General features: G+C 41.5%; 1 protein-coding gene across 1 annotated transcript; it reads left to right on the forward strand.

The window, feature by feature from the left end:
- Positions 1–2,355: 2,355 nt before the first annotated feature.
- Positions 2,356–10,542, forward strand: SOD2 (superoxide dismutase 2). The gene is made up of 6 exons (XM_027683471.1): positions 2,356–2,421; positions 2,679–2,896; positions 4,055–4,257; positions 7,800–7,916; positions 8,517–8,696; positions 10,036–10,542. Exons 1-6 carry the CDS (start codon positions 2,356–2,358, stop codon positions 10,179–10,181), a joined length of 930 nt encoding a protein of 309 aa, XP_027539272.1. The 3' UTR covers positions 10,182–10,542.
- Positions 10,543–13,766: the final 3,224 nt, after the last annotated feature.

Below are 13,766 nucleotides of genomic sequence, written 5' to 3' on the forward strand. Positions count from 1 at the left end.
TAAAAAAACCCAACAAAATCTAGAAGTATCTAACAGGTAAATATACAAATTACAGTACAAAAAATTAACATGTTAGTCATTCAGTCTTTTAAACCAGATATAACTTCTCTTGGTTTTAAATGCCTGTCTAAGGAAACTGATTTCTTAACATGCAGAGAATGTAAGAATTACCTTTAATTAAGCATATCTTTATTGTTCAGTAGCAATGAGCTATGAATTTGTCAGAACCTGGATCTCTAGTGGTTATTTTCTATCTGCTAGTTTACTGATGGAAGCACGTAAGCAAGGAGATAAAAAAACACTGGCTTTTAAGCACTGTTCAAAGGTAAGATGGAAGTAAGCTGTATGTCTTAGGGTAGACTTAAGTCCAGTTTCAGCATTTTTCTACTTGGGAATCTTGTAGTTGTCAGATAACTAATAAAATTATCGCATATGTAGCCACTAAAATAATAGGAAGTAGCTTACTGCTTTGCAATTCAATGTGGAAACAGACTTGTTTGAAAACAGTACTTCTCCAGAGTTCTAGACCATACTTGAATTCATTTAAATTGTCAGCTACAATAAATTCCTAGGTTATAGAAGGGCTTCTGTGGTAGCATTTTTAAGTGGCATGTGACAATTATTATCTGCTGTAATATTCTCCAAGACAAGTGGATGTAATTAAAATACTTCCAGCTACTGTTGTCTGTGTTAGAGACATGCTAGTCCATGTACCACTTCTATTTTAATTTCACAGTTTTAAAACCACATAGTAGTTGTCACTGGAAGTGTAAATCCATTGGTGATACCTGGTTGCTTTTTGAATGTTACTTCAGCCCTTGTTGCCTGAAAACAGCAGTTAATAGTTGAATGCATGAAAGGGAAATTACAGGTATCTATACAAAATGGTACTGGCACCTGGCACCCAAAGTAATTTCTAGTTCACAGAAATCTCTGGTGGTGATTTGTATTTGATCTTAGTATCATATTCCTTTCTTATCTGTAGCATGTGTATATGTACACCCTGGATCCTGTACCTGTAGAATATAATATTTGTAAGAAGCTTTAAAGGCTCATAATAGATTATAATAATGGCTTTATCTGATCAGTTAGATGGTAAAAAGCCCTGTGAGAAAATCTGTGGTCATTAAAAAAAATGCATAGCTTTTGGGTGATGATAGCTTGCTACTTAAATCTGTCAGTTACTACAGGACACTTGTGTTTTAAAACCTCATGTAAACATGATCTTGGAGTGTGGTACATAATAAATAGTAAAAAAAAAAAAGGAACGCTTAGCTAAAGAGTTAAAAAACACAAAGTATACCCTCAGACTACAAGTCAGCTTAACTTGTTGAAGAAAAATACTAAGGCAAGTAAGCCATTCCCCTTATTATCCCCTGCTTAGAGGGTATCTTTTAAATAAGCAGGCATGGGAGGTGCTTTATTTGTTTGATTTTTTTTTTTCCCCCTCAATCCCCCCAAACAAAAGCAGCCCAGCAATTGCACCAGATAATAACAAAATACATCACACTGATTTGCTTTCATGGAACACTTTATACAAGCAGTAGTGAACTACAGTATAATACTATATATGCAAATGCTAAAGCCTATAATATTCATGTTCTTGTCTGGCTGTCAGTGCTTATATTATGACATTTAATAATCTTGAATGTAGTTGGTTAATTTTAACAAAAGATTACATTTTATTGATCACCAATAAATAAATTAGGTCGTGCATATATCTTGCTGCATGTATTTTTAGCATTTGGGGGGGAACTTGTTGATTTTAGTGAATTCACCTTTTATCTTAGCTACTGAGAGATATTTTCACTTCTCAGATTTCTGCAAGAGTATCACTGGCTGATCAGAGAAACTAAATGTGGTTTTCTAGAGTGCCTCAAGAGGTGGGGGGATGGATACACTACTGCGCTGTGCCTCCCAGTAGGCTGAGATTCCCTGTGTGGGTCTCTCCAGGTGGATTTCCTGGTAATCGGCAAGATGAGGTTATTTATTTTCAACAATATTGTTCAGGCCTACCCCCCACTGAAATTTTGTAACTTGAGTTTTTTTATAGTCTGGTAAATGTGGGTGCTGTAAGATCTTAGAATACAGATGTTTATTTAAAAGGACAAAATGTAAAGATTGAAGGTTTTGTGGGAAGAGAGATGACTTCCACACAATTTAAATTTTACCTAATGTTTGTCTTGTCTGCAGAGTGCCTCCTGAGGAATGAGCTCTCCTCACCGACCTCTCTGGAGAACCAGTTTTTAATGGGTCTCTCAACTCGTTTGCACTAACCATACTGATTATTTTAGCTGATGGGGTTAAGGAACCTGAATGATTTTCATGAGCACCTAAGGCCACTGAATTGCTACCATGAGGAAAGCAGGCGTTGGAAAGCAAGATGCACTCAAAAATGGTAAAAGAAATGAACCAATAAAAGTAAGTCGTAGACAAAATAGCTGAAAAGGTAGTTGTTAGTGCTGCTAGTCCTGGCACTAAACTGACAAAACGTGTCTTAGCCAGGCAGGTTTTCAAAAGCTTATCACAGCTCGGAGAGGAGATAGGAGCCGGGTGCCCAGCAGCCCTACAACGGGCACAGGTACCCGGCGTGCTTCCTCATGCTTCGTAGGGGCTCCTGGGCAGCCTCGCCTCGCTTAGAGCTACGGGGAGCCCGAGTTTTAAGATAAGGAGTCTAAACAGCGATTCTGCTAATAGCGACGCGCTACGCTCGTTGTTTAAAAAATGCTGTTTTTCTCCATCTGAAGAAACATTGTGACTGCGGGGCCCGGTCACCTGCGGCCCGGCGGAGCTCGGCCCCCTCAGCCGCGGGGGCGGGCGGGGACGCGGCTGCGCCGTCCGTGTCCCGCCCGGCTCCAGGCGCCGCCATGTTGTGCCGCTTTGCCTCCGCGGGCAGGTGAGAACGGGGCCGCGCGCGGGGGCAGCGCGGGGTCGGTCAGAGCCCCGCGGCGTGAGGCGGCGGCCGCGCCGCCCTCGTCCTCCCCCTCCGCCGCCGAGCTGTGGGGGGGAAGAGGGAAGCAGGGGAGGAGGGGGCGAGAGGGTCGTCTTCTCGCCCCTCGGCCCCCCCCGCCATTTCGCGCGGAGGGAAGTCGCGCTGCTGCCGGCTGCCTCTCCCGGGCACCGCCGGCCCGGGGCGGGGGCTGCTGGCGGTCATCCTTGCGCCCTCCCACGTTTTGTCTTCGCCCTCCATCCAGGGGCAGTGGTGGCCCGACATAGTGCTGCAGACCCTGTCGCCTTTGCTGTCTGGAGTCGCCCCCCAGGGCCGCTCTTCAGGGCCCCGAGGGTTTTGCTTGTGTTATGTCCCAGGGTTATGTCAAGGTCAGCAGCGATACGGCGAAGGGCCTCAGGAGCTCACCGTCCTGCCGGCCCGGCGGTTCTCCTGTCGTCGTGGCCCTTGTCATGTCGCATGACAAGTGCGAGGTGTTAAAATCGGGAACCCCCTGCGTGGTTTTCTGTGCCGGGCATCGCGGCTGTCCCGGCATCACGTTCAGTGTGCTTTTCCGGTACCCACTGTGGAGAGAGGGAAGCGCATGTTGTCAGTGTTAATGCTGTAGAGGTTCAGTCCTGGAAACTCGGTGACTGTACAGGTTTTTTAGCCTTTTTATTTCCCAGTACGGGGACTTTGTGAATAGTGAGGGAAGGGCACCTCAGCAGCAGCTTTGCTTCTATTTTTAATCAATAAAGATTAGGCAAAGCTTTGAATGTCAGCGTGTTATTACTGTCTTTCCATTACCGTCCGTGCTTTTCACTGGCATGCATGTTTGGGAGGGTGCGTGACTCTGCAATGGTCTGGGGTCTTGGTTTGAGAAGCAGTTGCTTTACATTGCAAAGCCCCATATATGTGGCCTTTCTATGAATTCATCTTTGCAGTTAAACTACAGAGTATGCTTGCTTTGAACTCTTGAAAAATGGAAATTTGGCTTCTTTACCTAAGATATCACCCCAGTACTTAAAGCAGCTGATTATAACAGTGATGGTTTCAGTCTATTTCACTGGTAAAGCCCCAGTATTACTGAATAAGACTGTTTCCTTCTGATTTTTTTTTCTCTTCTAGAAGCAGTGCTAAGTTGGTAGCACCATTGGGATGCTTGGTTCCTAGGCAAAAGCACACTCTTCCTGACTTGCCATATGATTATGCTGCTCTGGAACCTCATATTAATGCAGAGATCATGCAGCTGCACCACAGCAAACATCATGCTACCTACGTGAACAACCTGAACGTTGCAGAGGAGAAATACAAAGAGGCACTGGCAAAAGGTTTGTATGTCCACAATCAACAGGTGAGATGGAAGCTTATCAGCAAAGATGATACAGGAGAGGAAAAAAAGGGAAATACTTTCTCTTAAAAGTTTTGGATTATGTACTTGTAGTATTGTTAGGTAAAATCTCTCATTGTAAGCTTCAGTGGTGCTGATAATTGGAAATTTAATGTAACTAAAAAGCGTGGATTCTGTTCTCTGTAGTACTGTAAAACTAGAAGAAAATTTATTGATACTTGTGGGTTTAGTCCATATTTACATTAGTAACTAGAACCAAACAAAGTCTGAGACAATAGGAAATTGCAGTCATTTTACTGAATGAGTACTTTGTAATAAAAGGTTAGTAGCAAAGTTATATAAAGTGGAATTTGTGCACCTTGATGGTTTTCACATCAGGTGCTCTGCTTAGTCTTGGTAAATAATCTCATTTGCCTACAAATGGAGGTAAGACAAACATGCAGTTAATATCTAACACACAGCGAAGAGACCTGAATTTGGGTATCAGTTACATCACTGGGTCAGATTAAGGGGTCGTGTAGGCTGCGAGTCTGTGTGAGACACTAAAATAAACAGCAAGCCATCACAGAATTTTTTTTGTTGGAATCTGAAGTTTTGAGATGCACTGACTTCTGTGGAAACTTTGCAGTTGTAGCAGAGCTACACTGCAACACAAGATATTTTTTTTTTTCCAAAACTACTTTCGGTGGGACGGAGAAACATGTCTGAAATTACATGTCTGTCTTTTTAAGAAGGTGGAATATTTTCCTGGTTTGTTTTTTTTTTCTTCTTGTGTTGATCTTCCTAAAGGGTGTCATTTTACCTCAAAGAAGTGATTACTGTATAGGCTCACCTCTGGCTATTTGCCAGGTGGCTTCACAGTGTAATTTTAACTGCTTGGGCTCAGTTGAAAGTGAGAGTTGCCGATATCTGTGTAAGTTGAACCACGCATCCCTTGACAAATAATTGCCAGTGTGCTTGAATAGAGAATGGAGATTTTCAAGTGCTGAAGTAAGCCTAAAAATAACTTATGCAGTCTAAATTAATGAAGTAATGTGATTCAGTTAAGAATCACGAGATCAAGATTGATTGCTGTCTTGCTCTGCCAGTGGTGGATCCAGGAAAGGTGTATTCCAGAGATGTAATTAGTGCAGACACAACTGGGGAGGGAACCGAACTCTAAGAAGATAGTGTGTCTGCTGCTGAGGTTACTGGTACTGTTGAATGACCGAGGCTTCAGCCATTAGCGGAGGCAGAATTTTTGGTTATCAGAAACATTGGCAGTGCTGTGGATCCTTTGAGGTATTTTTTAAAAATCCTGGCTTTTGGTAGCATCTCATTGCTTGCTGTTGAAATGTTATACCTAAAGGTAGAGATCAATTTTCCCTAAGGATTTTGTGCGGATTATTTTGCAAATGGATTATTAATTGGTGGTGGTCATGCGCATCAAAGCAGACAAACACTTAACTGAGATACTTGAGAGTATATGGTTTGGTTTGGTTTGTTTTTTTTTTCCCCTAATTGGTATCCTTTGTGTTGTGTTTTGACTGTCATTAGAAAAATTTTTAAGACCAGAATTTAGGAAAGGACAAAGTCTGAACTGTCACCTCATTCTGTCAGTATTGTCAGTTTTTTGAAACGGAGATGGTAAAAAATCTTGCTGCGCTCTTTATCAGTGTCATAACAAATCTGATCACTATTTTAATATCTCTTCTGGACAACAGAACCTTGTCAATGGCTCTTGTTCAGCAACAGAAGTGAAGTATTCTCTTCAGATTATCTTTAACATGTTTTTCACCTATCTATATCTGTGTAGAAAACTCAAGTAAAAGCTATCCTCTTGGCTTATGCTGTCAACTTACTTGAAAATGAGTATGCACTTCTGTGATAGGGTGCAGCACAGGACTTTGTTTCAGCATAAACTGGTTCTGATTACTGGTCCATCAAAATGTGTGAGATTTGCTAATTGAAGGATATTCACCTGAAACGTAGTGAAAACGTTTGAGTGCCAGTTTTCCCTGCTCCTCTCTGACCATCAAGTGACCTATGCTGCACCATTGCAAGGAAACAAATGTCTTTGACTGAGAAGCTGAGCTGACTAGTGTCCTAAGCACTTCTGAGCTGTCTGTCTCGATTTTCTGAATTGTCCATGGACTCTGTATACCAATAAATTCCAATATACTTTCACTGTAACTTTGTAACTTAAGGGCAAGTTACCTTTTTTTTTTTCCCCCAGTGCTGTTCAGCAGCACAAATATTTTTTTTTAAGGGCAATGGTCAAATGCCAGCTATGGTTCCCAGTGGTCTTGTGGAGTGAATTCTTCTAAGGAATGGTGGAATAAAGAGTGATGAATGTATTAAAGACATTCTAAGTTATTTTTTTTATTTCTGGCTTGCGATATGTTGTGTGCTCTGAATGAACTTGAAAGTGTTATTAAGGCATGCAGAATTCAAGGAAAATGTCCTGAAGATGTCATTTGACTGGGCATGAGAGATATCTTATCCTTGATATCTAAATGCAGCAAATAGTGTTTTTACAAACTACATTGGATGCTTTGTTTCAGTCCTGTACCTGTCTGTAGTTTGTGAAGGGTACAAGGACATGCTGAGAACATGGAATCTTGAATTAAAACCTTAGTAACAGATGTGCTACTGCATTGGGGCTTGCCTTCATGTCTGTGTTGAGGTCACTCATTTTTTGCTATAGGAAGATTTCTACCACTCATTCCTGAGAGAGTGTGGAGGAAACAGCTGCCCCCGATTCGTTTTGAAAGAATGTATTGGTCTGGTGGAAAAAACTTTAAAAACCTTTGAAATGCTTCACTGCTTTTAAAAGCAAAAATACTTGTGTTGAAGTGGTGCAACAGTTGAGGCACGAGGCACCAGTGAATTCCTTAAGGAATATAGCATTTCGTGGAGGAAGTACAGAGTTGTCTGCTCTTGATTTCAGATGCAGGGTTCTGTTTGGAGTGAAATGATCTGGATCGCTCTTCCTGCAAGTACCCCCCTCCAAAAAACCCTCAAAATGAAACCAAATATAGGAGGGAGAAGAACATTTTGTTTGTGTACTCCTTGACTTTCTCTCAAGCACAAACTGTTTGCCCTGTAAATTGTTTTAAGAAATTTAAAAATTCTTAGTTTGCAGATCAGTGAGCTGATGGGGGAGTAATGTTCATGTCTTGTGGTGATACTCAACAATTTCCAAGTGCTGGGTGCTTAAAGAGTTCTCTGGCTGTACTAGTTGCTGTAGAATGGCAGTAGATCTTATGTGTGTAGTATGGGCTGCCTGATAGTTGCAGTATTGGCAGATCACTTATCATTGCAGCATAAGAAAAGGTAAAAGATAAAGAAATCTTTATTATAGTTTATCTGTGACTGTCTAAGGTAGGGATAACAGTCACAAACGTTATGTTTTCCATAGATACATTATAGGCTAGTAGAAGGATTTTGTAGATCAGTGGAGGCCTTGTGGCAACTTACAGCCTACTGTGGTGATGATAATGGTTTTATTTATCTATGTATTTTTACATTCTGCATCCTTAGGTGATGTTACAACTCAGGTGTCACTTCAGCCTGCACTGAAGTTCAACGGTGGGGGTCATATCAATCACACCATCTTCTGGACAAACCTTTCTCCAAATGGAGGAGGGGAGCCTAAAGGTTGGTGCTTGTTACAGTGGTTTGTTGCATCAATTTTAATTAACAAGTGGAAATGATGATCTCTTTTTTCTTTGGAAGAGTCTAAAGGATCTTTATTTTTCAGAGTTAATTCACCTTTCTGTGTGACAGTTACACACTTCTGAGGAGTTTGGGTGTTTTTTTGGATGGAAGCCAAGAGTATAAACAGCTAGCCTTGTGCAAAGTATTTTTAATTTCTAAAACTGATTATGTATACACTGCAAAATACTTGGCTACTGTTCTGTATTGTCCTTTCCATCTTTATAAGAGAAAATACTTGTATAAAGCAATGCTAATTAAATTGCTGTTGGTACTCCGGTTCACAGAAAGGGAAGAAATGTCCTGCAGACCCACCCAGCCTAGTGACTGGAGTTGTGCTCCAGTTCAAATAGGGATAGGTTAGCAGATAAAGCCTAAAGGAAGAAGTCCCCTTGGGGAGGACAGAGTGCTGATTACCTGCAAGTGACATGCAATTAAAGGTGAAGGCCCTATAATACAGATCTCAAAAAAGCTGTTACATAAACTTGAGAGGGTTTGAATGAGGTTTATATGCCTCTCATCTTTCTGTGCTTTTTTTTAAAGGAGAATTGATGGAAGCCATCAAGCGTGACTTTGGTTCCTTTGCAAACTTCAAGGAGAAGCTGACAGCCCTATCAGTTGGTGTTCAAGGATCAGGCTGGGGATGGCTTGGCTATAACAAAGAGCAGGGACGCCTACAAATAGCAGCTTGTGCAAATCAAGACCCTTTGCAAGGAACAACAGGTCAGGTTTCTGTCCTTCCTCTCTGCTTCTGTCTTTGTAGATTTCATGGGCAAGGGTATGAGATCTGAAAAGGGGTTTGTGGACAATGCTGAGAAGAAATTGCTGGATAAATAATCTGGAAAACAAAATGTCTGTACCAGCAGAAGTGAAAACTTGCAGTTTTTAAAACAGCATTTATAAAGCAGGACTTAAAAACTGTGAAGAGCAGTAGGGTTAAAAGTCTCTAGTCCAAGGCAAAATAGATGGGCCATATTGTGAAAGTGTTTTCCGCTTAGACAATAATTTTAATTTAGGCTTCTTTGGATTATTTTTGAGTAACTGGAGTAACTTGCCTGTATCAAACAAGATTAAGCCTCTTGCCTTCGGATTTTTTTTCCCTGACAGAGGAGCTATTCACAAAATCATCAGTGTAGGCCAAACAACAGGAGAGGGGAAGGTGCACATACTAAGTTGTTATCATGTAGGCTGGATTTAAAATGGAACCTTATGATTTGCTTCCTCAATATTGGCAAAGAGTAATGAGTGTCAGTTAAATAATCCTAGGATGTGGATAAATCTTGCAGCTAGGCAAGCATTACAGTACTGGCAATGATCACTTTTGAAGATATTTTTACTTGCTTAGAGAGACATGAAAGTGGTAAAGACAGGCTGGACACCCTTCCCTGAGAGAAGAGATCATGGCTAGTGAGAATCCTGCCTGCAGTGACTGCTTGTCCAGATCCTTTTCCAGATCCTTTTGCAGATATCTTTAAAACATGTTCTGTAGAATTCATAGAGAATGGCCAGGAATTTCATGTGTTGTCAGTAGTCTGTGTTATCAATAGGGGGGAAAAAATAGAGATTTTAGTATAGGGACATAGAGCATAATGGGGGTAAATTTTATCCTCCCCTCATGAAAACTTCCCATTAAAAATTCACTGAGAAGGATATTTTAGCACAAAAGCGAGGAGGTAATTAGACATTTAAGGAATAATTTGTAGTTAAAATATTGGAAGCAAACTGGCATGCCAAGAGATCATCATAGTGTAATTTTTCATGAAAGTGCTGTGCAAAAGATGTAAACCTTTCAAAAATTACTTCATCTGGTTTCAGTTATGTCTTCAAGGCAGTTCTAGAGCATTTATAGATGTGTTTACCTGAATCAGCTGTTTCATTTTATGCAGTATGTGCACGTGACACACAGTTCTGTGAAATGTTGCAGTAAGCACCCATGAGCTGCAGAGCTGTCTTCCTGCAGATTAAGTCTCAGTAATTGGGCACAGCTTGGGGATGCAACATAAAACTTCAAATGTAAAGTGTGTTTTCATAGATATACATAATTTATCCTCTTTTTTCACAGGTCTCATTCCTTTGCTAGGAATCGATGTATGGGAACATGCTTATTATCTTCAGTATAAAAATGTTCGACCTGATTATTTGAAAGCCATCTGGAATGTGATCAACTGGGAGAATGTATCTTCAAGATATGCAGCTTGCAAAAAGTAGAGTGGAATTCTTGCACAGACTACTAAAATGTCACCACTTCTACTCTGATACCACTCTTGTAGTAGTGCCTGTGGCTTACAAATTAATTGCTCTACTCAGAAAACACTTCACTCATCCAACAAAAGCATTTCATAATCAAGCAAAGCGTCTGCTTGTTTAATTCAGTGAGGTATTTACTTAGAGTTTGAAGCTTTAAACTGTTGTGCAACAAAGGGAGACACTTTAATCTTTTCCATTGCGTATAAAACATAGGTCACCTTGCTGAAGCTTAATGAGGTAATGGATTTCCTTGTTGCAGTAAAATACCTAAGTGGAAATATGTGCTGATGTTGCTATAAACAAATAAAAGAAGAATCTTCTATAACTGTCTGGAAGAGACTCTTTTTTTTTTTTTTTTAGTAATAGCTGGTCCAGTTACTTGATGTAAAAATAATGGGAAGAGAAAAAATACCTTTTGTACATGGTTGTATTACAGGCTGTGGAGCTTTTTTATAGGTTGAACAGGTAGAAGAAAGGAGAAATAGGTGTTATTGTGCCTGCCGGAATTGACTGTCTTCAGTCATCCCTACCATTTCCTGCATCTCTGATGTGAGCTCTTCATGTACTGCACTGATGCATGAGCTTTTGAAGTGTTGCTTTGGGCAAGGGATCACAGTACTGGGTCAAGCAAAATGGTTCACATAGGACCTGAATGACAGCATGGGATACTCAGTTCATACTAACTGTTATAGTATATCATAGAACATCCTTTAACTGAGACCAATTACGTATATCAAGTATGAGTTGTCTCCCTACAACTATGGTCCTGAAGAAGTAATAACCAATTAAACTTAATGCTTGAAGCAGGAATGAAGTAGCATCGGGTGTTGGAGCATGCTCAGGTGGTCTTGGAAAATGTAAGAAATGGTTGGCACATTGTATTTACCATGGTGTCTTCTTGCAGGTGAAGGAAACAGTAGAGGTCTTTTTCTGTTCCTTATTCAAGTCTACAAAATGGTGAAATACCACATAGTAGAGATAAAAAAAACAAACTAGTGGAGTGCTCCTCCTCATAATGAGTGAATGCTGAGGCAGGGCTTTGTTGAGTGCCATAAAGTGTATGCCAGGTATCTTCTTGGTACTGCATGCTCCAGAAGAACAGAGAGGTAAGTATGCTTATAGGCTGGTGCTCTGGAAAGGACTGCTTAAGATATGGAGGAAGCCTGAGTTAGCTCCAGATGGTGAGGCTTTAAAGCCAGTAGTGTGACCCCCAACACATGCTGGTAAGGCTCAGTTTCTGCTGTGCACTACGTTAAGAAGCAGCTCTGCTCATCTCTTCCTTTCAGTCAGCTGGTGACCCTGTTCTGCTGCCTTATGTTCTGCCCAAGTCTGAATGTAGGAAGTCCAAAGCTGTATACAAACTGGCGTGACTGCTGGATTGGTCTTTGACCTGGGCCAAATAGAAGAGTTGCAGAATTGCATCCTGGCATCCCTTGGGCCTAGCTTTTGTCAGTGCTTGCTTACCCGTGTTGCTGCTGAAGATACCACGTTTGTAGACACAGTTAATTTGTGTGTAAGCCACAGAATGTTAAAATAAGAACTTGGAATAATTTTCAGGAGGGCAACAAAGGCACTACCTAACCCAAATCCTGGGAAGTGATTGTGTGTTGAGTTGGAAGAACAGGGTGCATCAGGATGATCCCGTAAGCAATACTTGGGGGTGGCAGAGCTGCTGCACACAGAGACTTTGGTTTGTAGATTACAGATTTTGGTGGCTGAAGTTCCTTTCAGAAACAGGTGCAGGCGGGTCTGAAAGGGCGGTACACTTCTGCAAAATGCAAGTGCACGTTTGTGATTTTTTTGCCAACATGCAAAAAGACATTTGAAGGCTAATGTGTATCTCATTCTGTACTTGAACAGGTTAAAGTAATTCAAGGCCAGCCAAACCAAGCTCTTGCAGCCTTTCCGCTGCTCCTCCACAGCAGGCCGTGGGGATGATGCCATCCCAGCCCCAGCAAGCTGGGGGGAATGGTGACTTCATCCTGATGTGAAACAGGAGGGGCCTCTGGGTGTCTTTAGTGAGCATGCAGAAATGGAAATACATGGAAGATGCTTTTTCCCTCCAGCTTCTACTTTCCACTTCACAATTTTTTATTTCACCTTTATCTACAGCATATATTAAAAACCCCCGAAGTAGTAAAGCCCCAGACTGTCTCCAGAAAATACTGACAGTGACTCAACTTGTGAGCTGGTCCACTCTTCTAGGTCGCTTTACTGAAGACTTACTTGTCTTTGTTTTGCATTCAACAATTTAGTTCTCTCTGGTGTGGCAAAATAGGTTTAAAATGCTGCTGTGCCATTCTACTAGTATTCTACATGCCTGTAGCATTGACCTTGCAGAAGTTAATCATTACACTAGTATAAAGCAAAACAGTTGTGTTTGCAGTCATGTCTAATACTAGCAGATAGAATACTGGTAACTTAGTAGTCTAAACCTGCCTTTTCCTTCTGCTTAATGATTAGAAGTAATGCTCGCAGATTTCATCATAGCTGCTATTACCCCATTGACTCAAAAAGACAAGCTCCTCTTGGTGTTAGGTGTGTGTGTGTGTGACTGCAGAGCTGAAGCAGCTCCTGTCCCAGAGACCCAGAGCTGTGCATTCCCCACTAGGTGGGAGTGTATGTCTGCCTTACTCAGTTGTCTTAGGGCTTCTGAGTTGAGTTTCCAAGAGTCAGGTTAGGAAGCCTGGCTTGGCGTTTTCAGTGCACAGGCAGGAAAGTGTTTGGGCTTCCACTTTATAAATAATCAAGGTGACCCTTGTCAGTAAACAGAATGTGAGGAGGAGACAATGGTGCTGTGGAGAAGACAGTTTGTGGTAATACATATGGTCAAATATAGAATTTAGAGCCAGGCAGGAAAAGGCTAGAGGGAGGTACTCTTAATGAAAATGATGCCTTATCAGTCTCTAACTGTGTCTACGTGTCACATGGAACATGACATCCTGAATGGTCTTTCAAGTGCAGAGACCACAGATTGATCCACAGGGGAGGAAGTCTGTTCCATTGCTATAATTAAGCCAAGTCTACAGAGAGCACGGATGTTTGCAGTTACAACCTTGCTGCTTTATAGGGCTGTTGCTGCACTAGCTTTTCACTGGATCTTCTCACCTAAAGATGTGGACAGAAAAATCACTACAGAGACAAGTCAGCAAACCTACTGCCTGGACCTGCCAAAGCTGGTGGTGGAACCAGGCAGCCTTGTGACACCACTGCAGCAGCTTTGACATGCATGTCCCACAGCAATGTTTTAGAGTGTGTCTGGGTCAATGGCAAATCCCTGGAACACCAAGAACTCCCTTACAGTACAGTACTTGGGAAGTCTTGACAACATGAAATGACTGGCAGTCCCCATAGTTGTGGGCTCCTGTTACACATAAATTTGCAGAAGAAACAACAGTTTTCTGGAAGCAGTAATTTCTGCAGAACTCTGGGGAAACATACGAAGGGTGCTGGTTGTTGCACTAGCTATTTGCAGATAGGCTTTCAGAATCTGTCTTCCTCTGGTGGGGTTTTGTCCTGTTGGGGAAGGTAAAAACTTTGAAAAGT

This window comes from Neopelma chrysocephalum, unplaced genomic scaffold, assembly GCF_003984885.1.
Source record: "Neopelma chrysocephalum unplaced genomic scaffold, ASM398488v2 Primary Assembly neopelma1_23, whole genome shotgun sequence".
NCBI classification, from domain to species: domain Eukaryota; kingdom Metazoa; phylum Chordata; class Aves; order Passeriformes; family Pipridae; genus Neopelma; species Neopelma chrysocephalum.

Excerpts from the sequence above, each read along its gene's own strand:
- SOD2 (XM_027683471.1), top strand. The coding sequence starts at position 2,356 with ATGAGGAAAGCAGGCGTTGGAAAGCAAGATGCACTCAAAAATGGTAAA. Across the intron at positions 2,422-2,678 it reads AAAGAAATGAACCAATAAAA|ACAGCGATTCTGCTAATAGC; the intron begins GTAAGTCGTAGA and ends TAAGGAGTCTAA. Across the intron at positions 7,917-8,516 it reads TGGAGGAGGGGAGCCTAAAG|GAGAATTGATGGAAGCCATC; the intron begins GTTGGTGCTTGT and ends TTTTTTTTAAAG.